This window comes from Balaenoptera acutorostrata, chromosome 3, assembly GCF_949987535.1.
Source record: "Balaenoptera acutorostrata chromosome 3, mBalAcu1.1, whole genome shotgun sequence".
Lineage (NCBI taxonomy): Eukaryota > Metazoa > Chordata > Mammalia > Artiodactyla > Balaenopteridae > Balaenoptera > Balaenoptera acutorostrata.
Window position 1 is genome coordinate 145,816,565 of NC_080066.1, and position 25,329 is coordinate 145,841,893.

General features: G+C 34.4%; 1 protein-coding gene across 7 annotated transcripts in view; it reads left to right on the forward strand.

Moving 5' to 3' along the window:
- GPHN (gephyrin) overlaps positions 1-25,329 on the forward strand; it is a 634,333-nt gene that overhangs the window by 103,976 nt on the left and 505,028 nt on the right. For all 7 annotated transcript variants that reach the window (XM_007184311.3, XM_057543176.1, XM_007184307.3 and 4 more), the window contains exon 2: positions 24,853-24,931. In XM_007184311.3, the coding sequence (XP_007184373.1) occupies positions 24,853-24,931 (79 nt within the window). The remainder of the gene's footprint in view (positions 1-24,852; positions 24,932-25,329) is intronic.

Below are 25,329 nucleotides of genomic sequence, written 5' to 3' on the forward strand. Positions count from 1 at the left end.
TTTACCCTTTGGAATTTTAAAAGTGTACCGCTACCTTATTATTAAACTGTAAAATGTCAAAGGTGCTGCTAGAACTTGCTTATGGGGCAAAAATTATTCAGAGACTAAGTTTGACTTTGAACATCATTTTGGATTTAATATAGGCTTTCAAGTAAGTATTTGATGATGTAGAAGCTAAGTTTCAAAACTTTTTGAGTGCAGTGGAGTAACTGGCAGCAAATTAGCATTCTTACCTAGAAAAACAGGATAAAATATGGACATTACATTACATTACATTACTATACTATGAACAGCTGAGTTTATGTTGGGGGCATATTTTAAGTCTTAGTTGCATCTGTGATAAGTCTCAGTCTACCTGTTCTGTCCTAATCTTACTGGCAATTACATTAAATATAAATAGACTAAAATTCCTGTTGAAACACTACACTTGTCAGACTTTATAAAAGAAAACAAAACCCAATTACATGCTACATTCAAGAACCACATCTTAAATATAAAGACCAGGGGAGGTTGAAGTAAAAGGATAGATAAAGATCTGCCATGCAGACTCTTAAAGGAAATCTGGTGTGGCTACACTAATGTCAAAGTAAACTTTAAAATCAAGACTAGATATAAAAGATGTATGATTATAATGATAAAAGGGTCAGTGTTTTAGGAAGTTATCACAATCCTAAATCTACATGGACATGGTAAGATAGTTTTAAAATATATAATGCAAAAATTGGTAGAAACAAAAGGAGAACTGGGCAAATCCTCAATCATAGTGGGAGAATTTATGATAGCTCTATCAATAGCTGATAGAAGTAGATGATCAAAAAATAAAGAGATAGAAGAGTAATCAGTGACCTAGTTAATAACTCTACAACATGTCACTGGAAAATGATAGAATACACATTCTTTTGAAGTTCATATGAAATGTAAACTAAAATTGACCACATAGGTCATATAGATTAATAGCTGTAAAGATTAGTGCAATTCTAATTAAAATGTCACATAGATTATTTTGTTTGTTTTTTAAAATTGATGATCTAGTCTAAAATTTCTTTGGAAATTCAAAGGGCCAAGTATAGCCAAGGGAATCTTAAGGAATAACAAAGTAATTGGAAGACTTTAGGATACCAGATATTGATTTTCTGTAACACTAGAGTTATTAAGACAGTGATATTGGTGCAAGGGTAAACTAATGGAACAGAATAGAGTGTTCATTATAGTCGACAGAATAATGGCCTCCAAAGATGTCCAGCCCTAATCCTTGGAACCTGTAATATGTCACATTATATAGCAAAAGGAACTTTGCAAATACAATTAGGGTTGTTTAGATAGAGAGATGATCCTGGGTTATCTGGGTGTGCCCAATCTAATCACATGAGCCCCTAAAAGCAGGAAACTTTCTCTGGCTGGAAGCAGCAGATAAATGCAGCAGAGGTGGGAGTCGGAGAGATTTCAAGTATTGGGAGGATTCTATGCACTATTATTGTTGGCTCTGATATTCAGGTGCCCATGTACAAGGGCTGGAAAGAGGCCTCTAGTTGCTAAGAGCAGTCCGCAGCTGATAGCCAGCAAGGAAACAGAGACATGAGTCCTGATACCAAAGGACTTGGATTCTGTGAACTTGAATGAGTTTGGAAGTGGATTCTTCCCAGAGCCTCCTAATAAAAGCCAAGCTGACAGACACCTTGATTTTGGTTTTGTGAAACCTGAAGCAGAAAAACCAGCCAAGCCAACCCAGACTTCTGACTTACAGAACTGTGAGATGGTAAATTTGTGTTGGTTTAAGCTACTAAAAGTGAGTTAGTTGTGTTAATTTGTTACAGTAGCAACAGAAAACTATTAAATCCAGGAAAGGATTTATACATATACTGTCATCTGATTTACAACAAAGATAACATTGCATTACTGTACAGAAGAGAATTTTTCCCTCCCTGGATATCCTTATGGAAAAGATGACCATTGACCCCCACTTCACATCATACATAAAAATTCATTTCAGATATATCATAGGTCCAAATGAGAAAGATAAAAAAAATAATGCTTTTAAATGAAAACATGGGAAAATATCTTCATGATCTTGGGTTAGGCAAAGATTTCTTAAACAGTAAACAGAAAATTTGATAAACTGGGTCACATTACAACTTAAGGAAAGACTGTAAAGTTGAATCACATTAAGAACTTTAGGAAAGATACTATAAAATACTAAAATGCAAGCCATAGAATGAAAAGTTATTTGCAATACATATATACAACAAAAGATTCATTTCTAACAACCCAATTTAAAAAATGATCAGAAGACTTGTAAGATACTTCACAAACAGTATGTGATCAATATGAACATGAAAAGGTGCTCAGCACTGATAATCATTAGAGAAATGCAAATTAAAATCACAATATATATATCTCTATACTTTCACCACAGTGGCTGGATAAAAAGATGACATTTCCAAGTGTTAAGAAGTTATACAATTATCTCATACACAAATTGGTACTACCACTTTGGGAAGCTGAACAGTGTTTACTAAACCTGAACATATATATTTTCTGTGATCCAGGAATTTCACTCATAGGTGTATATCTGACAGGAATATTTGCTTATGTTCACCAAAAGACATGTGCAAAATGTCTATAGCAGTGCTATTTGTAATAGCCTAGATTGAAAACAACCCAGACGTCTGCCTATGGTAGAACAGATAAATAAATCATTGCATTTTCATGCCGTGGAATACTATACAATGAGAATGAACAGTGCACAATTAAATTTAAAAACATAGATGAATCTCATAAGCATAATGTTTACCAAAATGCACTAGATTGAAGAAGACCGCCTGTAGTGTGATTTCATTTATATAAAGTTCAGAAACAGGAAAAACTAACATATAGTTTCAGAAGTCAGATAGTAATTCCTACTGTTATGGGTGGAGTAGTGACTGGAAGTTTTGCTTTTTTTAAAAAAGTAAAGATTTACACCCTGCTTCCAACAACATCTATGGTTATATTAATATATGGTTTTATTATCCTCTACTATGGTTATATTAGAGGAATTGGCCTTTTAATTCTTTTATTTCCTTTTCTATATGATAAGTGATTCTGTTTTAATTGCATCAGTTTAATGGTACTGATTATTTACACCTTTACTTGAGTCTTGTGCCTGTGCCAGGCAGGTAGATAGGAAGGTATATGCATAGTCAAAGGTAACCAACTGAGATTTATTTGTAAGTGATAGCTTAATTCTAGTGAGATTTTAAATTACTACTTTTAATTAACCAGTTTTTTGGCCTTCGTTGGAGCTTACCTTTAGAGCTGCCTGACTTTGTTGAAATTTGGATTTCTCTATTACTTAGATTTATGATTAGTTCTGTAAAATTTCCAGTAAGCCTTGGGTTAAATTGTGTTTGGGAAGAAGTAATTACAAGTATATAGTAAGGTTCTCAAAAAATCTGTGTACTTCAGATACCATCCTTCTTGAATTTGTCTATATAAATTACAGTATAATCTAGTGGTTCAGTATACTTTTTTAGATATTCATGGTGCTTTCTAAGATGAATTTTGTTCTCTGCCCACATTAATATCTTTTCTGATTGCCTTGTTAATTAGATAAACCTTTAACTGTGAAATGTGCCATCAAAAATGTTTCAGTTTTGCTTTTATCCTTTTAAGGGAATTTATCACAAAGCCAAAGCAGAGAAAATAGTAATGATTATAATAATAGAAATAATAGCAGTAACATTTATAATGTGTCTGGCAGTATTCTAATCACTGCATCTGTATTGACTTATTTACTGCTTGCAACAACTTTGAGAGAGGTGCTATTGTTAGCCTCATTTTAAACATGAAAAAGTCAAGGAACAGAGAGGTTAACTTGCTGAAGGTCACACATTGATTAAATGGATGCTAAGATCAAATCCAGGTCATCCAGCTTTGGAGTCTGTGTTCTTAAACCACTATGCAAGTAAAAGAAGGATAAGGAGATTTTAAAATTCAGTTGCTAAGTAAACAAGTCTGAGGTTTTTACGAAGTTTTCAAAGTTTTGAAGAGGTTAATGATTATATTTAAATAGAAGTGATTAATTCTTACATAAAAATTTATAATTGCATATTTAAAATGCTAATTTAAAATTTGCAGTAAGGCATGCAAATGTTTACTTATTTCATGTTTAGAAGTTTTGCTGTGTTTTTCTTTTCTTTGTTGAAAGAAGAAAGTAATTCATGGTCTATCCTATGGAAGAGTGGCAGGTTGTTCTATAGCTCCATGTGATGAAGTTGATGTGGAATTCTTAAATTGCTCCTTGGAAATTCCTGAATATTTAGGAACTTCATAAGAGTATTCTGGAAGCAAGCATTAAATGGAAAACATGGTACTTAAAAATCTATGAAGCAAATGAAAAATAGAAAAGAATTGGTATGAATGTTAAGAATGACACTAATCTGAAAGATATTTATCTGGCTCCATTTATCCAGGTTTTTCTGATTTACTTATCATACATTCCAATCCTCAGTCTCTTTCCAGGTTGGTACATCTTTATTTTAAAATTTTCAAAGCTGTTTAAACTGATTTGGATGCAGCATTTATTTATATAACTTTATTTTATAGTTTTACAATTATCTCGTTTGATATTCAGGCTACCCCTATGAGATCGGATAAGGACATATAATTGTCCCTATTGTATAGATGAGGGGCATAATGCTTAAAAAAGTTAAAGTGTATATACAAAGTCACCTTACAAATAATGCAACATAACTGTGTTTTGAAACAGTGGTTTTTTTCTACTGTTATTGGTTACTTTCAATACGATTTAAAAAAACTTACATATGATTAAAATCACACTATTAAGAGTTGTAATTTAGTTGAAAAAGATGAAAAGCAACTCAACAACGAAAATCAGATGATTGGATTAAAAATGGACAAAAAACTTAAATGGACATTTCTCTAAAGAAGATGTACAGATGACCAACAAGCATATGAAAAGATGTTCAACATCACTAATCATTAGAATAATGCAAAATAAAACCACAATGACATATCACCTCACACCCGTTAAGATGGCTACTATCAAAAAATCCAGAAAATAACAAGTATTGGTGAGGGTTTGGAGAAACTGGTACCCCTATGTGCTGCTGGTGTGGAAGTAAAATGGTGCAGCTGCTATGGAAAACAATATGACAGTTCCTCAAAAAGTTAAAAATAGAATGATCATATGATACAGCAATTCCACTTCTGAGTATATATCCAAAAGAACTGGAAGTAAGATCTTGAAGAAATATTTGTACACCTATGTTCAAAGCAGCATTATTCACATTGGTCAAAAGGTGGAAGCAACCCAAACATCCATTGGCAGTTGAATGGATAAACAAAATGTAGTATATACTTAGAATGGAATATTGTTCAGCCTTAAAAAGGAAGGAAATTCTAACTCAAGCTACAACATGGATGAACCTTGAGATATTAGGCTAAGTGAAACAAGGCAGTCACAAAAAGAAAATACTGTATGATTCCACTTACATGAGATTCCTAGAGTAGTTAAAGGCACAGAAACAGAAAGTGGAACTATGGTTGCCAGAGGCTAAGGGTAGGAGAAAATGAGGAATTGTTGCTTAATGGGTACAGAGGTTCAGTTTTGCAAAATGAAAAGTTCATGAGATTGGTTGCACAGCAGTGTGAATATATACTTAAAAATGGTTAAGATGTGAATTTTATGTTGTATATTTTACCATAATTAAAATTTTAAAAGTGAATTGCATAAAGTTTTAAAAAAATGTAAATCAGATTATGCCAACCCTCCAAAGCCTCCCAGTATACTTTAAATACAATTTAAATTTTTAAGAAAAAGATTAAAAACTGTACAAGAAATGTGTATGTGTTTCTTACAGTTAGGTATGCTCCTTCCCTTGTATTAAAGACCTTTTAATTTTTACAAGAAACCAAATATCAGCAGGTCTTTTACTTTTGGATGTATAACAACTCAAAATATTTTATGAAGTATTTATGTGTTAAATGGAAAATAAAGGAAGATTTTAAAATATATATTCAAATATCATCTTAAATAAGTTGCTGCCTTGATTTAAAGATCAACTTGCAATGGCAATCAACTTGCAAATCCAAGGGAATTTGCTATTACCTGTATGTTTTCAGTTTTACCACAATGGAGTTATTCATAATGTGACATCAGAAGGTTAAGAATCATGTGGTGGTATGTATGTAAATCAGCTGATTTTGCAGCCAAATAACCCGAATGTTATTGGTGTTCTGGGGATAAGTTTTATGATTGCAAATAGTTGGAAATGATTGTGAATGATGTGGAGAGAAGCATTTTTAACTGTGGACACTTGGAGACTTTGCTGCAGTGGGTTTAACTTTGCATACTAACTACAAAATGAATGAGGGAAACAGAGCTCCAATGAAGACGATCTGGGATTTGCATGATTCAAAGTCCTTTACCTTACAGGAATCCTTACTGATGGTTATTGCCACGTTAGAAGAGATATTTTTAATAAAAGACACATATTCAGAAATTTATAAAATAAATAACATTTACTCTTGAAAATATTCAATAACGTCAGTCAAGGAACCTTGAATTTAATTATAAACCCATTGTACATTTATCAGTCCTGTTGATCTCCTTGCATTAGTAATGTTAACCATACATCTTATTTATATGGTACCTCACAGGTCTCAATGTGCTTTAACATATTACCCATTTGCTCTTTTCAGTAATTCTGAACATTAGGTAGTACAGATATTCTTATTCCCGTTGTGTATATAGGTGAAGAGTCTGAAGGATATATACTTACGCTCATATAGCTAGTAATTGATAGAACCAGACTTGAGGTCACTGTTCAGACTTTACTCTTACTGTTCTTTCTATTGTACCATTGATTTCAAAACCTGACTATATCCCAAAATCTTAACTCACAATTGCTGAGACAGAAGGAGGTTCTGGTACTTAAAAAAACAAAAAACAAAAATCCCCTGGATGTTTCTGATGCACGTTATGGTTTGAGAAGCATTGTCCTTTACTATGGTTAATTAAATTGATTGTAGCAAACATTACTCTTAAAATTTTTTCATAATACAATGTACAGTTTGTTGGGCATCTTCACAGGAGATCTGGTGACTACTCATTGTATTCCATAGCTAGTTATCTGATATTTGTCTTCTAGAAGAGAAGGAGGTAGAATTGCTGCTGAGCCTCCAGTTCCTTATAGAGAAAACTCCTGATTGCTTAATAGGTCTTACAAATCAAAATATTTTTGTCTTCAACAGAAGTCTCTGGACTGATTTCTAATTCCATGTGAACTGAGAGTAGACAGGGCTTTTTTTTTTCCCCCATGTAATTAATTTTTATTTTTTCATCTTGATCTTTTCTTAGCACTTTTATGAGTTCATCAGTTTTTCATTAGAGTTCTGAAAATGCTTATTCATTCAGTTCAGCAGTACAGTCAGTTACCAGAAACCTGTACTTGTCAGAGTCTTTTCCATGAATTCCTTGAAGATGAAACCCTTTTATAGGAACATATTTGCAAAAGCATCAGAGTACACCCAGAACTGTCTGTAAATGACAAAAGACTTAAATGACCACAGTTAAAGATTTGATGAAAGTTCATAACAATGCAACTGACAAGGAAATTTAGTTATTTCTGAGATATACATTTTAAAGTAATAACTAGAATTATGACTTATAACATTCTACCAGAACATATAACATTTTTAGAAATTTCGTGTAATGTCTGAAACATTTATATTAACATATTTCCATACAAATAACTCAATGAAAGTTTAGTATTAGTTGTTTTATTTATTTGTTTTTTTATACTGCAGGTTCTTATTAGTCATCAATTTTATACACATCAGTGTATACATGTCAATCCCAATCGCCCAATTCAGCACACCACCATCCCCACCCCACCGCAGTTTTCCCCCCTTGGTGTCCATATGTCTGTTCTCTACATCTGTGTCTCACCTTCTACCCTGCAACCCGGTTCATCTGTACCATTTTTCTAGGTTCCACATACATGTGTTAACATGATATTTGTTTTTCTCTTTCTGACTTACTTCACTCTGTATGACAGTCTCTGGATCCATCCACGTCTCAACAAATGACTCAATTTCGTTCCTTTTTATGGCTGAGTAATATTCCATTGTATATATGTACCACATCTTCTTTATCCATTCGTCTGTTGATGGGCATTTAGGTTGCTTCCATGACCTGGCTATTGTAAATAGTGCTGCAATGAACATTCGAGTGCATGTGTCTTTTAGAATTACGGTTTTCTCTGGGTATATGCCCAGTAGTGGGGTTGCTGGGTCAACTAAGTGGGGTTGCTTAGTTTTTTAAGGAACCTCCATATTGTTCTCCATAGTGGCTGTATCAATTTACATTCCCACCAACAGTGCAAGAGGATTCCCTTTTCTCCACACCCTCTCCAGCATTTGTTGTTTGTAGATTTTCTGATAATGCCCATTCTAACCAGTGTGAGGTGATACCTCACTGTAGTTTTGATTTGCATTTCTCTAATAATTAGTGATGTTGAGCATCTTTTCATGTGCTTCATGGCCATCTGTATGTCTTCTTTGGAGAAATGTCTATTTAGGTCTTCTGCCCATTTTTGGATTGGGGTGTTTGTTTCTTTAATATTGAGCTGAATGAGCTGTTTATATATTTTGAAGATTAATCCTTTGTCTGTTGATTCGTTTGCAAATATTTTCTCCCATTCTGAGGGTTGTCTTTTCGTCTTGTTTATGGTTTCCTTTGCTGTGCAAAAGCTTTTAAGTTTCATTAGGTCCCATTTGTTTATTTTTGTTTTTATTTCCATTACTCTAGGAGGTGGATCAAAAAAGATCTTGCTGTGATTTATGTCAAAGAGTGTTCTTCCTAAGTTTTCCTCTAAGAGTTTTATAGTGTCCAGTCTTACATTTAGGTCTCGAATCCATTTTGAGTTTATATTTGTGTATGGTGTTAGGGAGTATTCTAATTTCATTCTTTTACATGTAGCTGTCCAGTTTTCCCAGCACCACTTATTGAAGAGACTGTCTTTTCTCCATTGTATATCTTTGCCTCCTTTGTCATAGATTAGTTGACCATAGGTACGTGGGTTTATCTCTGGGCTTTCTATCTTCTTCCATTGATCTGTGTTTGTGTTTTTGTGCCAGTACCATATTGTCTTGATTACTGTAGCTTTGTAGTATAGTCTGAAGTCAGGGAGTCTGATTCCTCCAGCTCCGTTTTTTTCCCTCAAGACTGCTTTGGCAATTCGGGGTCTTTTGTGTCTCCATACAAATTTTAAGATGACGTGTTCTAGTTCCGTAAAAAATGCCATTGGTAATTTGATAGGGATTGCATTGAATCTGTAGATTGCTTTGGGTAGTATAGTCATTTTCACAATGTTGATTCTTCCAATCCAAGAACATGGTATATCTCTCCATCTGTTGGTATCATCTTTAATTTCTTTCATCAGTGTTTTATAGTTTTCTGCATACAGGTCTTTTGTCTCCCTAGGCAGGTTTATTCCTAGGTATTTTATTCTTTTTGTTGCAATGGTAAATGGGAGTGTTTCCATAATTTCTCTTTCAGATTTTTCATCATTAGTGTATAGGAATGCAAAAGATTTCTGTGCATTAATTTTGTATCCTGCAACTTTAGCATATTCATTGATTAGCTCTAGTGCTTTTCTGGTGGCATCCTTAGGATTCTCTATGTATAGTATCATGTCATCTGCAAACAGTGACAGTTTTACTTCTTCTTTTCCAATTTGTATTCCTTTTATTTCTTTTTCTTCTCTGATTGCCGTGGCTAGGACTTCCAGAACTATGTTGAATAATAGTGGTGAGAGTGGGCATCCTTGTCTCGTTCCTGATCTTAGAGGAAATGCTTTCAGTTTTTCACCGTTGAGAATGATGTTTGCTGTGGGTTTGTCATATATGGCCTTTATTATGTTGAGGTAGGTTCCCTCTATGCCCACTTTCTGAAGAGTTTTTATCATAAATGGGTGTTGAATTTTGTCAAAAGCTTTTCCTGCATCTATTGAGATGATCATATGGTTTTTCTTCTTCAACTTGTTAATATGGTGTATCACATTGATTGATTTGCATATATTGAAGAATCCTTGCATCCCTGGGATAAATCCCACTTGATCATGGTGTATGATCCTTTTAATGTGTTGTTGGATTCTGTTTGCTAGTATTTTGTTGAGGATTTTTGCATCTCTATTCATCAGTGATATTGGTCTGTAATTTTCTTTTTTTGTAGTTTCTTTGTCTGGTTTTGGTATCAGGGTGATGGTGGCCTCATAGAATGAGTTTGGGAGTGTTCCTTCCTCTGCAATTCTTTGGAAGAGTTTGAGAAGGATAGGTGTTAGCTCTTCACTAAATGTTTGATAGAATTCACCTGTGAAGCCATCTGGTCCTGGACTTTTGTTTGTTGGAAGATTTTTAATCACAGTTTCAATTTCGTTACTTGTGATTGGTCTGTTCATATTTTCTGTTTCTTCCTGGTTCAGTCTTGGAAGGTTATATACCTTTCTAAGAATTTGTCCATTTCTTCCAGGTTGTCCATTTTATTGGCATAGAGTTGCTTGTAGTAGTCTCTTAGGATGCTTTGTATTTCTGCGGTGTCTGTTGTAACTTCTCCTTTTTCATTTCTAATTTTACTGATTTGAGTCCACTCCCTCTTTTTCTTGATGAGTCTGGCTAATGGCTTATCAATTTTGTTTATCTTCTCAAAGAACCAGCTTTTAGTTTTATTGATCTTTGCTATTGTTTTCTTCGTTTCTATTTCATTTATTTCTGCTCTGATCTTTATAATTTCTTTCCTTCTGCTAACTTTGGGTTTTGTTTGTTCTTCTTTCTCTAGTTTCTTTAGGTGTAAGCTTAGATTGTTTACTTGAGATTTTTCTTGTTTCTTTAGGTAGGCTTGTATAGCTATAAACTTCCCTCTTAGAACTGCTTTTGCTGCATCCCATAGGTTTTGGGTCGTCGTGTTTTCACTGTCATTTGTCTCTAGGTATTTTTTGATTTCCTCTTTGATTTCTTCAGTGATCTCTTGGTTATTTAGTAACGTATTGTTCAGCCTCCATGTGTTTGTCTTTTTTACGTTTTTTTCCCTGTAATTCATTTCTAATCTCATAGCGTTGTGGTCAGAAAAGATGCTTGATATGATTTCAATTTTCTTAAATTTACTGAGGCTTGATTTGTGACCCAAGATGTGATCTATCCTGGAGAATGTTCTGTGCGCGCTTGAGAAGAACGTGTAATCTGCTGTTTATGGATGGAATGTCCTATAAATATCAATTAAATCTGTCGGGTCTATTGTATCATTTAAAGCTTCTGTTTCCTTATTTATTTTCATTTTGGATGATCTGTCCATTGGTGTAAGTGAGGTGTTAAAGTTCCCCACTATTATTGTGTTACTGTCAATTTCCTCTTTTATAGCTGTTAGTAGTTGCCTTATGTATTGAGGTGCTCCTGTGTTGGGTGCATATATATTTATAATTGTTATATCTTCTTCTTGGATTGATCCCTTGAACATTATCTAGTGTCCTTCCTTGTCTCTTGTAACATTCTTTATTTTAAAGTCTATTTTATCTGATATGAGTATAGCTACTCCAGCTTTCTTTTGATTTCCATTTGCATGGAATATCTTTTTCCATCCTCTCACTTTCAGTCTGTATGTGTCTCTAGGTCTAATGTGGGTCTCTTGTAGACAGCATATATATGGGTCTTGTTTTTGTATCCATTCAGCAAGCCTGTGTCTTTTGGTTAGAGCGTTTAATCCATTCACGTTTAGGGTAATTATCGATATGTATGTTCCTATGACCATTTTCTTAATTGTTTTGGGTTTGTTTTTGTAGGTCCTTTTCTTCTCTTGTGTTTCCCACTTAGAGAAGTTCCTTTAGCATTTGTTGTAGAGCTGGTTTGGTGGTGCTGAATTCTCAGCTTTTGCTTGTCTGTAAAGCTTTTGATTTCTCCATCAAATCTAAATGAGATCCTTGCCAGGTAGAGTAATCTTGGTTGTAGGTTCTTCCCTTTCATCACTTAAAGTATATCATGCCACTCCCTTCTGGCTTGTAGAGTTTCTGCTGAGAAATCAGCTGTTAACCTTATGGGAGTTCCCTTGTATGTTACTTGTCGTTTTTCCCTTGCTGCTTTCAATAATTTTTCTTTGTCTTTACTTTTTGCCACTTTGATTACTATGTGTCTCGGCGTGTTTCTCCTTGGGTTTATCCTGTATGGGACTTTCTGCGCTTCCTGGACTTGGATGGCTATTTCCTTTCCCATGATAGGGAAGTTTTCGACTATAATCTCTTCAAATATTTTCTCTGGTCCTTTCTCTCTCTTGTCCTTCTGGGACCCCTATAATGTGAATGTTGTTGCGTTTAATGTTGTCCCAGAGGTCTCTTAGGCTGTCTTCATTTCTTTTTATTCTTTTTTTCTTTAGTCTGTTCCGCAGCAGTGAATTCCACCATTCTGTCTTCCAGGTCACTTATCCGTTCTTCTGCCTCAGTTATTCTGCTATTGATTCCTTCTAGTGTAGTTTTCATTTCAGTTATTGTATTGGTCATCTCTGTTTGTTTGTTCTTTAATTCTTCTAGGTCTTTGTTAATCATTTCTTGCATCCTTTCAATCTTTGCCTCCATTCTTATTCCGAGGTCCTGGATCATATTCACTATATTATTCTGAATTCTTTTTCTGGAAAGTTGCCTATCTCCACTTCATTTAGTTGTTTTTCTGGGTTTTTTTCTTGTTCCTTCATCTGGTATATAGCCCTCTGCCTTTTCCTCTTGTCTATCTTTCTGTAAATGTGGTTTTTATTCCACAGGCTGCAGGATTATAGTTTTTCTTGCTTCTGCCGTCTGCCCTCTGGTGGTTGAGGCTATCTAAGAGGCTTGATAGGAGGCTCTGGTGGTGGGTAGAGCTGACTGCTGTGAGCTTGACTGTTGATGGGTGTGGCTGGGTTCCCTCCCTGTTGGTTGTTTTGCCTGAGGCAACCCCACACTGGAGCCTACCTGGGCTGTTTGGTGGGGCTAATGGCAGACTCTGGGAGGGCACACGCCAAGGAGTACTTCCCAGAACCTCCGCTGCCAGTGTCCTTGTCCCCACAGTGAAACAGAGCCAGCCCCCGCCTCTGCAGGAGACCCTCCAACACTAGCAGGTAGGTCTGGTTCAGCCTCCCCCCAGGGTCACTGCTCCTTCCCCCGGGACCCGATGCGCACACTACTTTGTGTGTGCCCTCCAAGTGTAGGGTCTCTGTTTCCCCCAGTCCTGTCGAAGTCCTGCAGTCAATTCCCACTAGCCTTCAAAGTCTGATTCTCTATGAATTCCTCCTCCCGTTGCCGGACCCCCAGGTTGGGAAGCCTGACGTGGGGCTCAGAACCTTCACTCCAGTGGGTGGACTTCTGTGGTATAAACGTGTTCGCCAGTCTGTGAGTCACCCACCCACCAGTTATGGGATTTGATTTTACTCTGATTGTTCCCCTCCTACTCTCTTACTGTGGCTTCTCCTCTGTCCTTGGACGTGGGGTATCCTCCTTGGTGAAGTCCAGTGTCTTCCTGTCGATGATTGTCCAGCAGCCAGTTGTGATTCTGGTGCTCTCACAAGAGGGAGTGAGAGCACATCCTTCTACTCCGCCATCTTGGTTAATCTCCCCTAGACAGGACTTTTTATTTATTTATTACAAATTATGATCTAATAACTTCCACAAGGTAGAAGCAGATACACACACACAGAGACACACACAGGCACAGACACACACACACACACGAATAGTAATTGTTAAAAGCATCCAATACACTTTACTGCAATCGAGTACTAGATTTGACTCTAGGTATCCTGGAAACCAAGACAAAATAGGAACAAAAAAAAATATGTCCTATGGATATCATTATCTGAAAAGAAGAATCATCAGTTTTCCAGGAGAGTCAAACTTCTCTCAAAAAAAAGTTTGAGTAGTATTCAACATAAGCAAATTATAAAGCATAATGGATAAGGTATTCAATTATGGACTTATAAAAGATATATAAATGTTTTTCTATCACTTTTACTATTATGCTTTTGTAAGGAGGTGAGCATCAGGTTTTTCTTAAAAGGAAGAAGGTTTAAGTATTTTAAATTGCACGCAGACATATTTGGTTGATCTAAAAAGAGATAATTTTTGGTAGCTTCTCCTTTCACTTTTCTAACAGGATTTTCCATACAGCAGCAGTTTTTAATTTTGAGGAAATACAGTTTATATATATTTCTTTTTATGGATGGTACTTTTTGTTTTAAATCTAAGAATTCTTGCCTAGCCCATAAGACTTTCTCCTGTTTTTTTCTAAGAATTTAATATAATTTTACATTTCACATTTAACTCTATGATCTAGTTTGAGTTAATTTTTCTTTAAGGTGTGACACAGGTGGAGGTTAAACTTTTTTGCCTCTGTATGTCCACTTTTTCCAGCACCATTTGTTGACAAGATTGTCTTTCCTTTATTGAATTGCTTTTGTACTTTTGTCAAAAATGAGTTGGGCATATTTGTGTGGATCTGTTCTGGGTTCTGTATTCTGATTTATTGATAGGTGTGTTTATCCTTCTGCTAATACCACACATTCATTATTACTGTATCTATATGTCTTGAAATCTAGAAGAGTGGTTCCTCACTCTTAGTTCTTTTTCAAAATTGTTTTAACTATTCTAGTTCCTTTGACTTTCTATATGAATTTTAGAGTGATGTTGTCTAGGTATACAAAAAATTCACTGAGATTTTGATAGGAAGCGTGCTAAACTGGATATCAATTTGGGGAGAATATGTATCGTTACTGTGTTGAGTCTTCCAATCCATGAACACCATATGTCTCTCTTATTAGTTCTTTGATTTCCTTCACCAGCATTTTATAATTTTCAGTGTACAAGTGCTGTACAAGATTTGTTAGATGTACTTACGAGTGTTTCATTTTCTTTTGAACAATTGTAAATGGTATTATATTTTAACTTTAAGATAATGTTTTCATGGCTAGTACATAGAAATACAATTGATTTTTATATGTTGATCTTAAATCCTAACATCTTGATGAACTCACTTATTAGTTCAAGGAGTTTTTGGTAGATTTTGTGTGTTGACGACGATGTTATATGTAATGAGGGATAGCTTACTTCTGTCTTTCTAATCTGTATGCCTTTTGTTTCCTTTTATTGCCTGTTGCACTGGTTAAATCTTCCATTACTTCATTCAGTAAGAGTGATGAGAGAAGACGTCTTCATTTTGTTCCTGACCTTTAGGGGAAAGCATTCAGTCTTTTTACCATTGAGAATGGTTTTAGCTGAAGATTTTTATAAATGCTGTTTATCAAGTTGATGAATTTCCCTTTTATTCCTATTTTTTTTTGAGTTTTTTTTTTTATTATGGAGGGATGCTGAATGTTGTGAAATGCTTTTTCTGCCTCAGTTGAATGATCATGTGATTGTACTTCTTTAACCTGTTACTATGTTGGATTACATTAATTGTTTTTCAAATTTTGAAACAGCCTTGCATCCCTAGAATAAACCCCATTTGGTCTTGGTGTGTAATTCTTTTTATATATTGCTGAATTCTGTTTGCTGACTTTTGGCTAAGGATCTTTGGAGTCTATATTCACATGGGAAATATTTGTGGGATTTTGTTTTTGTTTTTTGGTACTGTCTTTGGTTTCTGCATCAGGGTAATAGTAGATTCATAAAATCAATTTGGAAGTTTTCCCTCCACTTGTTTTCTGAAAGAGATGGTACAGAATTGGTATTAATTGTTCTGTAGATATTTGGTAGGTTTTTCCACTGAAGTCATCGCAGCCTGGAGATTTCTTTTTTGGGGAGATTTTAAATTGCAAATTCAATTTCATTAATAGTTGTAGGATTATTCAAATTATTTATATCATATTGGGTGAATTGTGGTAATCTGTGTTTTTTGAGAAATTGGTCTGTTTTCTTTATGTTGCTAAATTTAACTCCTTTATAGCTGTTTGTAATATTCCTTTATTATTTTGATTTCTATGGAGTCCATAGTCATATACCTCCTGTTTTATTCCTAATATTGGTAATTTGTGTCTTCTATTTTTTTTTTTTTCTTTGTCAGTCTTGTTAGAGGTTTGTCAACTTAATTGATCTTTTCTCAGACCCAGCTCTTTAGGGTATGTGTGCTGGTGACAAGTTTTCTTAGTTTTACTTCATTTGAAAAATGTCCTAATTTCTTCTCCACCTCTGAAGGATATTTTCACTATATATAGTATGTAGGTTCACAGTTCTTTTATTTGAGCATTTCCTTCTTCCCTGGTTTCTGATCTCCTGTCATTTGAATTGTTTTTCTGCTGTTGGTAAGGTGTAGTTTCTCTCTCACTGTTTTCAAGATTTTTTCTTTGTCTCTAGTTTTTAGAAATTTGGCTATGATTTGTCTTGGTACAGATTTCATTACCTTTCTCCTGTTTGAGGTTTGCTCAGCTTCTTGCATCTGTATGTTTGTGTCTTTTGCCAAATTTGGGAAGTTTTCAAGGCATTATTTCTTCAAATACTTTTTCAGCCCTGCACTTTTTCTCCTCTCCTTTAAGACTCAAATGATAGGAAAGTTAGGCCTTTTGTTATGGTCCCATAGGTCCTTGAGGCTTTGTTTATTTTTAATTTTTTTGGTCTCTTTTTCTGTGGTTAAATGTCTTTATCATTTCTGTATTGGTACCTATCAGTTGTCTTTTTTCATTCAGTTTGAGATCTTCTGGTTCTTTTTATGACAATTGGCTTTTTATCTTTTTTTTTTTATTGAAGTATAGTTGATTTACTATGTTCTGTTAGTTTCTGGTTTACAGCAGAGTGATCCAGTTTTATATATATATTCTTTTTCATATTCTTTTCCATTATGATTTATTGCAGGATATTGACTATAGTTCCCTGTCAATACAGTAGAACCTTGTCATTTATATATTTTATTTATAGTAGTTTGTATCTGCTAATCCCAAACTCCTAATTTATCCCTCCTCAACCCCCTTTGGTAACCATAAGTTTGTTTTCTATGTGAGTCTGTTTCTGTTTTGTAAGTAAGTTCATTGTATAATATTTTAGATTCCACAAATAAGTGATATCATATGGTATTTGTCTTTCTCTGTCTGATTCACCTCACTTAGTATGATAATCCCTAGGTCCATTCATGTTGCTGCAAATGGCATTATTTCATTCTTTTTTATGGCTGAGTAGTATTCCATTGTATATATGTATATATGACATCTTCATTATCCATTCATCTGTTGATGGACATTTAGGTTGCTTCCATGTCTTGGCTATTGTAAATAGTGCAGCTATGAATATTTGGGTGCATGTATCTTTTCAGATTAGAGTTTTATCTGGATATATGTTCATGAGTGGGATTCCTGGATCATATGGCAACTCTGTTTTTAGTTTTTTAAAGGAACCTTCATACTGTTCTCCATAGTAGCTGCACCAATTTGCATTCTCACCAACAGTGTAGGAGGGTTCCCTTTTCTTTACACCATCTCCAGCATTTGTTATATGTAGACTTTTTAATGATGGCCATTCTGACCAGTGTGAGGTGTAGTTTTGATTTGAATCTCTCTAATAATTAGCAGTGTTGAGCATCTTTTCATGTGCCTGTTGGCCATCTGTATGTCTTTTTTGTAGAAATGGCTGTTTAGGTCTTCTGCCCATTTTTTGATTGGGTTGTTTGTTTTTTAGATATTGAATTGCATGAGCTGTTTGTATGTTTTGAAAATTAAGCCCTTGTTGGTTGCATTGTTTGCAAATATTTTCTCCCATTTCGTAGGTTGTCTTTTCATTTTGTTTATGGTTTCCTTTGCTGTGCAAAAATTTATAAGTTTGATTAGGTCCCATTTGTTTATTTTTGCTTTTATTTCTGTTGCCTTGGGAGACTGACCTAAGAAAACACTGGTACAATTTATGTCAGAGAATGTTTTGCCTATGTTCTCTTCTAGGAGTTTTATGGTGTCATATCTTATATTTAAGTCTTTAAGCTATTTTGAGCTTATTTTTGTGTATAGTGTGAGGGAGTGTTCTAACTTCATTGATCTACGTGAGGCTGTCCAGCTTTTCCAGCATCAATTGCTGAAGAGACTGTCTTTTCTCCATTGTATATTCTTGCCTCCTTTGTCAAAGATTAATTGACCATAGGTGTAAGGGGTTTTTTGGGGGCTCTCTATTCTGTTCCATTGATCCATAATGACAGTTGATATTTTTGTTGAAACCTGGGCATTTTGGGTATTACATTATGAACTAGGATCTTATTTAAATCTTCTGTTTTTGCTGGCTCACTTACACATTGCTCAGGCAGGAAAAGGGAGGTAGTCATTTCCTCTTTACTGCCAGGCTGGGGTAGAAGTCAAGTTCTCCATTTGGTCTCCTTTGATACTTGAGTTAGGCCCTCCATGGCACTGCTGGGTGAGCATGGTACTTCTGGGCCCCCACTGAGTCTTCAGTGATCTCTCATTGTCTAGGATTGGTCGGTGAACATATATGAGGATGGATGGATATATTTGGAAGTTTTCCCAATAACTTGAGTTTTGATATGGGCTTTAGCCAGAGATATAAAAAATAGAGGAGAGCATAAATTGGTTCTGTAATTTATGCTCTTCTGTGCATAGTCATGAAATATGCCATACTAATGCATGTGCTAGGGATTAACATCAACTAGCTCTGTATAGTGCATGGTAATCCTCCTGTGTTCCTATAAACCAGAGATCAGTAAACTTTTTCCATAAGGGGTAGATAGTAAATATTCTAGGTTTTGTGGGCCAAGAGGCAAAATTGAAGATATTATATATATACTACTATCACAAAAAAGAAAACATATTTTTACAATTTTTAAAATTTATGAAATCCAAATATAATTATAATAATTAAGTGCCATATTTGTCATACACATTTACCAATTTAAAGAATGGAATTGGGTGGGGAATGATTAGAGTTTACAGTTAGTATTTCTTGTCATCAAAATAAATTGTAAATGTTAATTTATTAATGCTGATTTGTATGGAGTGTTTTATTTTTGCATATGTCTTTCCACATATTGAAAAGATAGTTATTGGTGAATACTGATATCAGTCCATGAACAGATAATTTTAATGGAGCACATTAATTATTTGGAATGTGGTTTTAGAATTCTATTAAGTTTTCTTGCCTTTTAGCATGTACATTACATTGCAGAATAATCACATCCAATTGAAGATAAGGTGGAAGCTCCTTAGTTGCATAGTTAAGTGGATTTTAAAATATGAAAAAATTTCTTCCCACTTGCATCAGATCCAAAAAATGCTGCTCAAGCTGTAGTTTGAACTCAGGAAACATATCTGTTGCAAATTTATTGGGAAAGGAGATTTTGCTTATTGTTTTAACTTTTCTCAGGGTGGGAATGTTTTTACCTTTTGACAGCAAAGTGCACAACAGCTTGAAATTACTTAAAATTACTTAAGATTCAAACAACATTGGTAGTTGTGAAATGGTTATCGTAGTATAGGTTTTACATAATAGCATTATTTTGGCTTGTAATTTTAGGTTGGATATATTAAGAAAATTACTAAATTTCCATCATGACAGTTTTTATCTTTTTTTTTTTTTATACAGGATAATTTTCTTTATTTTTTTTTTAATTTTTATTTATTTATTTATTTATTTATGGCTGTGTTGGGTCTTCGTTTCTGTGCGAGGGCTTTCTCTAGTTGTGGCAAGCGGGGGCCACTCTTCATCGCGGTGCACGGGCCTCTCACTATCGCGGCCTCTCTTGTTGCGGAGCACAGGCTCCAGATGCGCAAGCTCAGTAATTGTGGCTCACGGGCCCAGCTGCTCTGCGGCATGTGGGATCTTCCCAGACCAGGGCTCGAACCCGTGTCCCCTGCATTGGCAGGCAGATTCTCAACCACTGCGCCACCAGGGAAGCCCCGACAGTTTTTATCTTTCATTCCGTTCGCTCAGTGATAGTTCTTTACTTAGTTTGCATCCTTTTTAGGAGAATTCAGGGAACTTTTCTCCTAGGAGGTAGAAAATGGTAGGACTTAAACGTGGAAAAAAAAATATAAAGTGGCATATGAGGATAGGTAATCGGTAATAGTTAAATGCATTTTAAAATGAATTACTTAAAATTGGAACAAAATTTGGTGTAAGAAATGGATTAGAATCCTAATATTCATATGGAATTGCAAGGGATGCTGAGTAGCCAAAAATATCTTGAAAAAGAAAAAGCTGGGGGACTCACAGTTCCCAATTTAAAAGCTTCTTACAAAGCTACAGTAATAGAAACAGTGTGATATTAGCATAAGGGTAGACATATAGATACATGGTATAGAATTGAGTCTAGAAATCAGCTCATGTATCTATGAGTATTTGATTTTTCAGAAGAGTGCCAAGGCCATTCAATGGGGAAAGAACAGCCTCTTTCGTAACTGGTGCTGAAACAACTAGATACCCACACGTAAAAGAATGAAGCTAGACTCTTACTTTCACACCATGTACAAACATTAAGTCAAAATGAATAAAAGACCTAAATATAAGAGTTAAAATTATGAAATTCTTAGAAGAAAACATAGGGGAAGTTCTTCATGACCTTGGATTTGGCAATGGTTTCTTTAAATATGATACCAAAAGCACAAACTACCAAAGAAAAAATAGACAAATTGAACTTCCTCAAATTAAAAACTGTTGTGCATTAAAAGACATCATTTAGAGAGTATAAAGACAACCTACAGAATGGGAGAAGATATTTGTAAATCATGTGTCTGGGTCTAGTATCCAGAATATATAAGGACGTCTTACAACTCAACAACCTAATTAAAAAGTGTGCAAAAGAACTTAAATAGACATTTCTCCAAAGAAAATATACAAATGGCCAACAAGCATATTAAAGAATGCTCAACGTCATTTATCATTAGGGAAATATAATCAAAACCACAATGAGATAATACTTCACACCCCACTGTTATGACTAAATTTAAAAAGACAGACAATAACGTCTGTGGATGTGGGGAAATGGAATCCTTGTACATTGTTGGTGGAATGTAAAATAGTGCAGCTGCTTTGGAAAACAATTTGGCAAAAAGTTAAACATGGAATTTCCGTATGATCCAGCAATTCCATTTCTGGGTATATACCTCAAAGAGTTGAAAACAGGTACTCAAACAAATATTTGTACGTGCATGCTTACTTAGCCTGTTCACAATAACTGAAAGGTGGAAACAGCTCAAATGGCCAACAAAGGGTGAATGGATGAACAGAAGTGGTACATACATACAATGGAATATTATTCAGCCATAAAGAGGAATGATTTTTCTCTTTACATGGATGAACCTTGAAAACATTATGCTCAGTGAAAGAATCCAGACACAAAAAGTCATGTATTGTATGCTTCCATTTGTATGAAATATCCAGAATAATTAAATCCATAGAGACCGAAAACAGACTGGTGGTTGCCAGGGATTGGGGGAAGGGAAGGGAGCATTGGGGACTTGCTGCTTAACGGGTACCAGGTCTTCTCTTGGGATGATGAAAATGTTTTGGAAATAGACGTGGAGGTGCACAACATTGTGAATGAACTAAATGTCACAGAATTGTGCACCCTAAAATGGTTAATTTTGTGTTATGTGATTTTCATCTGAATAACAAAAAATACAGAGATTTACCTTAAAAAAATGAAACCAAGAATTATGGAGTTAGTCTAATTTTTCTTATATCAGATATTGAACTATCCGATATATTTTCAAAATAAAAGGAATTAAGTGCTCATATTTTTTGGTATATTTTAAAATTACAGCATAATGATATTTTCCACTAAACCTTTAACTTTCACACTGTGATCATAGAAAGGGACATTTTTTGAAAAATATGTATGTTCCTAAGAACCAGCTCTTAATTTTGTGATATTAATTATTGGAACAAAGAGCATAATAATTCCTTTTGTTGGCATATACTGGGGGGTGGGGGGGAAGAACAACAGAAAAATATGATGACCAAACTGATTGATTTTGGTGTGATTTACACATGAAAAAAAGTATGTTCACTAGCTTCTTAAAATCTACCATGTTTTTATTTATAATTCAAAAACAAAATTTGTTACATGGGTGAAATATATTTTAAACTAAAAATAATAAATATATTAGGCAGGTAAAGTTTCAGAATATTTGTTAAGAAACTATTGAATTTCTTTAGATTTCTTGCTCTGTTTTAAACTTAAACTTTGGATGGGATATGAACGTTAGAAAGTGCCTCCTTTAGCAAAATTCATTTTCACTAGCTGACTAATAAGCCTTTATAGGAGCAAAGGTTTCTGTTTTAATTAAGCCTCCAAAACTTTCAGGCTCTTGAAGTTTTTAACTAAGCTCTCATATTTGCCAAATTGGGCAAGAAACTTTATGAGAACAAATTTTATGATATAATATATTATAATTTCAATATTAGTTCAACGCAACTGGAAACCAACTTTTCTTATAGTGTGGCAACATTTTATTTTTTTCCTTTTGGCCCTAATTAGGAAATGGTGTAATAAGCATTTGTGTTAAAATTATGAAGAGCAGAAAATTTGTCTCAAATCAACAGGTTGAGATCAGTGTCTGTTAAATATGGAGAGAAAATTATATATTGATCATAATTACTTCATTGTGAAAAAAAACATGGGGGATATCTTTTTGGAGTTAATAAAAAAACTGCAAACTTGATTTCAACTTCAGATCCTTTAAATGCATCATTATATACATTTTTCATTTATATTAGAGGCAGATTCAGATTTATGGAGCTTATAATTTTGAGCTGTAAGAAAAGGGAATATAAAATCTAAATAAAATATTAGGTAATGGATCTTTGAAAGGAACAAGGCAAGTGTTATATTCTTCTTGCTCTTTATGAAGATTCAAAATGGCTAAGAGATACATAATAAAACTGTTAAATTGAAGTAGGAAATAATCACTTAATATTTATGCTAACAAATACAAAATTTTATATGAGTAAAATTTTATTTCACCTTTAATTGTGGGATGGATATTTTATCAAGGTATAGACTTAGATTCTAGATTTTCCCCCAGCATTTTAACTATATTGTTCCATTGTCTTCTGTATTCCATAGTTTATGTTGGACTCTCAGCTGTAAGTTTTATTGTTTTTCCTTTGAAGGTGATGTGTCCTTTTTTTCCTGTTGCTGTTTTTAAGATTTTCTTCTTATCTTTGATTTTCAGCAGTTTGCTGAGGGTGGTTTTCTTTCACATTTTCCAGTACAGGGTTGGCTATATTCCCAGAGTCAATGAGTAACGTATTATATCAGTTTTGGAATATTCTCAGCTGTTTTTTCCTGAAAATATTGCTTCTTCCCCATTCTCTCTCTCCTCAACTACAATTACATTAGCTGTTTGATTCCAACATGTCTCTTATGCTCTGTTCTTCTTTTTTTTTTTTTTTTCCTCTTTTTGCTTCAGTTTGGATGCTTTCTGCTGATCTCTTCAAGTTCACTAATCCTGTGTTTTGCTGTGTTGAGTTGGCTAAAAATCCACCCACAGATTTCTTAATTTCAGATACTGTATTTCTCAGTTCTAAAATTACTATTAGATTCTTTTTCACAGATTTTAATTTTCTGTTGAAATGTGAAAATTTTCATCTACTGTGAACATTTTTTCTGTATCTTCTTTAACTTATGGTTTTCTTAAAGTCCTTGTCTTCTAATTCTGTATTATCTGTGGGTTGGCATATACATTAGTTTTTAACTGGTTATTGGTCACATTTTGTCCCCTTTCCTGTACTTTGTAACTATTATTGTATACCAAATACTGTTTATCATAGGATCATAGAAATTGATGTAAATGTTATTTTCTTTCAATATTATATTAGAAAGAAATGATTCAGTGTTAACCATCCCAACTCAACCACAAATTGAGCTGGGTGGTTTGAGTGACAGCTTTAGATATACTCAGTCTACCTCTGGTTTTAAATGTCTTAAGGGCCAGACCTATTGTGTTGCAGTTATTCCTCTCTGCTGTGGCTTTGTACTAATGTACTGTGAACTTGTTGGAGATTTTACCCTACCATTTGCCTTCTGCCCCCTTTTACTCATCTCCCCTCTCACGGTGGGATGCTTGATTGAGAGCAAATATCTTGAGGGGAGACCTATTGAAATTCTGACTGAAAGTGGTAGGCTCCATCTGTTGTAGTGTGACTTTAACTCCTAATCACTTCTGCACTGCAGAAAACATTATTTGCCCTGTGTCCCATTCTCTTCTCCTTCCCCCAGAACTTCTTGTGCAGTCCTAGGCCTCAGCAAATCTCCCAGAAGAAAACTGTCTGTCTTGTGGGTCCCATGGGATTCCAGTCTGTCATTGCCCGCCCAAGAGCTATCACAAACTATGCTGATTTCTCTTTTCCCTGGTAGTGTCCCTCTGTCTGGTTCTTACGTCTAGATGGTAAATCCTCCCAGTAATGAAACAATCAGGAGGCTCAGCTTACCCAAGAAGAGATAGCACTTTTCTCCAAGTTTATCCTTTTTGTATCCAAAGTTCTCCATTGTCTTTAAAAATATGATTTTGGGGGATAGTTTATCTTTTTTTTTTTTCTAGTTGTTGTGGAAGCAGTGACTTGCCACTATGGACTGGTAAATTAGTCTTGTAAAAGTAAAATAAAATTCAGACCCATATGTTTATTCTTTTATATATTGTATTTATATAAAGCCTGTGTGCTTAGATTATTGATTTGTTATTGAATGTTAATATTTGCTGTTTAATCTACCAGGCCCAGAAATTGATCATTCTTGTTTAGAAAAACCCTATCCAGAGAACCAATTTTAATTTCAAAATTCCTTTTGGACAGCAGTAATTTAAATGAAATGTAAACAAAAATTGATTTTCTTTTTCTTTCCCCTTTTCCTGTTTAGTGAGTGATAGTTGCTTCAGGAATCTTGCAGAAGATCGCAGTGGGATAAATCTCAAAGATCTTGTACAAGATCCTTCTTTGTAAGTATTTGGTTTTCAGTATTAAGTGTAAATTAAAACTTTATTATTTGTGTGACTTTTTCCAGAAGAGTTGTAACAGAACTGATTTAAGGTTGAGTAATTTCTTGTTTTCTAACAATTTGTGTTACATATCGTGAAGCACATAGAACAGTTTCAACAGAAGTGAAGTTATGGAACACTTTCTGTTTAGAAATTGAAGAGATTTTAGAAGAAGAGATAAAGTTGTGATTAATGATTGACTTTCAAAGAGTATCTACTAATGGTTGATGATATCTTACCAATTTGGCAGTAGATAGTAGGCAGGGAAGATAATTAGTAGTTGTTTTGCTTGGGAAGGCAAGATTGAATTTGTTTACATCAATTTTAAACTTTTTTGAATAATTTATAATAATCATTTG